Below are 2,634 nucleotides of genomic sequence, written 5' to 3' on the forward strand. Positions count from 1 at the left end.
ATGTCTATAGGACTTTTTTTCTTAGTTTTTTACTCCTCTACACGCTCCCGAAGTTTTGCCATTTAATTTGGAAACACCCTGTATATTTGTGTACAATAATCCACGACTATTGAAACTATTTCTAATTAAATGTTTTTTCTTAGACTTCCTATATGCATGAGAAAGATGTTTATCATATTACAAAATCACAACTGTTAGCCAATATGGATTCCATGATGGGTGGTAGAGCTGCAGAAGAATTAGTATTTGGTCCGGAAAAAGTGACTACAGGAGCTTCTTCCGATTTAGTGGTATGATTATATTTTGCAATGTTAGGAATTTTATTTAATAATAGTTTGAATATTATCATTTATGATTTGTGTTATGTTTAAGTCTTATTTAGTTTTATAAAATATATCATATTAAAAAAATTGTAAATTTTATATTAAAAAATTTTTTTATTTCTTCATTATTTATATATTATATTGTACAATTTTTTGGAACTATTTTATTTGTTCAAGAAAATTTTTGAGATATAAATTAAGATAAATATAGAGACATATATGTTTGTCTTTTTGCAGGAGGCGACGAAGATAGCGGAGACGATGGTGAAGATTTATGGAATGTCAGAGAAGGTGGGATTCAGGTCAATAATAGAAAATAAGAAGTTTTTCGGTAATAGCAACACGTATGCGCCAAGTACGAACGAGATCATAGACAATGAAGTAAAGCGGCTTTTACAGGTAAATATATATTCTTTTAAAAATATGAGCTGATGAGAAAATATTTTCTCTTTTCATACGAAATAATTTTATTAATCATTGTATGTCTTCTTTATTTGTTTTATAGGAATCATACGAACGTGCGAAAGCAATTTTAAAAACGCACGCGAAAGAACACAAACAACTAGCAGAAGCCTTATTACAGTATGAGACATTGGATGCAGATGATGTAGCTGCCATAGCAAACGGTAAAAATAAATTATATATGAAATAAGGGTAATTTGTTGTATAATATAATATATATAATGATTTCTCATATAAAAATTTATGTGTACATAAGTCAGTATAAGTATAGATATATTTATATAAAGATTTATACATAAATATAATTATATTGTATCTATAAAATAAATTTTCGAAAAATTTTTTAACAAATTTTAAAATACTAGGACATCAATCATTTGTGTAAAAAAGTATTTGATGTTATATTATTTCAGAAACGGGACTTAGCAAACGAGAATCGTCTGCAGATTCAAAGAGATCGTCGAAATGATCTTAATTTCGAAATATGTAATTATTTGAGATCATTTATCAAAGGTAGGAATGTTATGACGATTATATAAAATTTCCGTGAATATGTGTGACGGATGATTCTTATACAGACTTGTACGAAGATTTTACAAGAGATTTAAAATATATTCGAAATACGAATTGTGTTACTTTTTTAAATTTTATTTCAGACGCCTGTTATTTTTTAAACGTTTAATAAAATATGAATTATTACTCAATTATGCGAATTTTAAAAAATAGACGCTATTGTGCTAATGTATAATATCCTGCTTAGAAGTAGATATTTTGAAACATTTGTTGAAACTTAATTACTGTATTATTAAATACGATTGTATATATGTCATTTCTCATTTGTTTTCTTCGTTGTTCAGAATTTTAGCAAATGATTTATGTATAAATAAAAGCTTAATTATTTTACGTATATTTAATAAATAAAATTTTTAAATACATGTATTACCATTATATACTATATTTATATACTTTTATTTTTAAATCGGTATTCTTTGTACACAATTGTAGCATTTATTTTTTGGCAGCATCTATTTTTATTATTAATTAGATCTAAATTTTAGCAAAAAGTATTAAATATCACGAATAAAGACTGAGCGATTGGCCTGAAAATTTTAGATTTTACATGCACTGATTTTTTTTTTAACGAATAACGAAAGCAGCTATTTATTTTACTAGATAAGTCACATTTTCTCGAGAATTCATTTTTTTTCCTTGCAGTTTCTTTCTGGTCTGCATTCGTTTAATAAAAATTTGAACAATCCACTTTTTCCTTCAAAAATAGAAATCGAGATTATCGATTAAGGAATCACCGGCAATTTCGTCTTCCTCTTACGCTTGGGATCCACAATCGAAGAATCGCAACCCAGCAAGAATATGAAACTATAATAAATTTTAATTTACCATTAAGTGAACATAGATATAAATTGTATTGAATTATGTATATATACACATATTTATATACCTATGTCTCAAAACTTTGGTGCATATTATTTTTCTTGTTACCCTTCGATATCTATAATTATAATTTTTTTTCTTATTCATACGTTTTTCTGTTGATAATTTAAATCTATTTAAAAGTTGCAAAATGTACAGGAAAAAAAAATTTAGCATGCTCTATCTTAAATTAACTGTTAACTTTTTTCTATCATCTATTAACTTTTTTTCTGTTGCACACATACAGTATAATTTGAAAATATTTCTGAAGCTTCGAAATTCTGTTTTCCTGGTACGTTTTCAGAAAATTTCGATCCTTTTCTGTCGATAAATATGTGAGATATATCTCTATTTTTGTGTAAATATGCTGTCGCAGTCTGATGATTTTTAATGAAATGATTTCCGTAATACGTATATA

At 26.2% G+C, this 2,634-nt stretch overlaps 1 protein-coding gene across 2 annotated transcripts in view; it reads left to right on the forward strand.

The window, feature by feature from the left end:
• YME1L (ATP-dependent zinc metalloprotease YME1L) overlaps positions 1 to 2,156 on the forward strand; it is a 7,844-nt gene extending 5,688 nt beyond the window's left edge. Inside the window, exons 10-14 of one of the 2 annotated variants that reach the window (XM_018454311.1) lie at positions 144 to 290; positions 561 to 722; positions 829 to 949; positions 1,199 to 1,298; positions 2,001 to 2,156. In XM_018454311.1, coding sequence (XP_018309813.1) covers positions 144 to 290; positions 561 to 722; positions 829 to 949; positions 1,199 to 1,254 — 486 coding nt within the window. In that variant the 3' untranslated portion in view covers positions 1,255 to 1,298; positions 2,001 to 2,156. Of the gene's footprint in view, positions 1 to 143; positions 291 to 560; positions 723 to 828; positions 950 to 1,198; positions 1,438 to 2,000 lie in introns of those variants that run through there. The other variant, XM_018454310.1, reaches the window with a different exon arrangement.
• Positions 2,157 to 2,634: the final 478 nt, after the last annotated feature.

Source organism: Mycetomoellerius zeteki, unplaced genomic scaffold (assembly GCF_001594055.1).
Source record: "Mycetomoellerius zeteki isolate Tzet28-1 unplaced genomic scaffold, Tzet1.0 scaffold433, whole genome shotgun sequence".
Taxonomy (NCBI): domain Eukaryota; kingdom Metazoa; phylum Arthropoda; class Insecta; order Hymenoptera; family Formicidae; genus Mycetomoellerius; species Mycetomoellerius zeteki.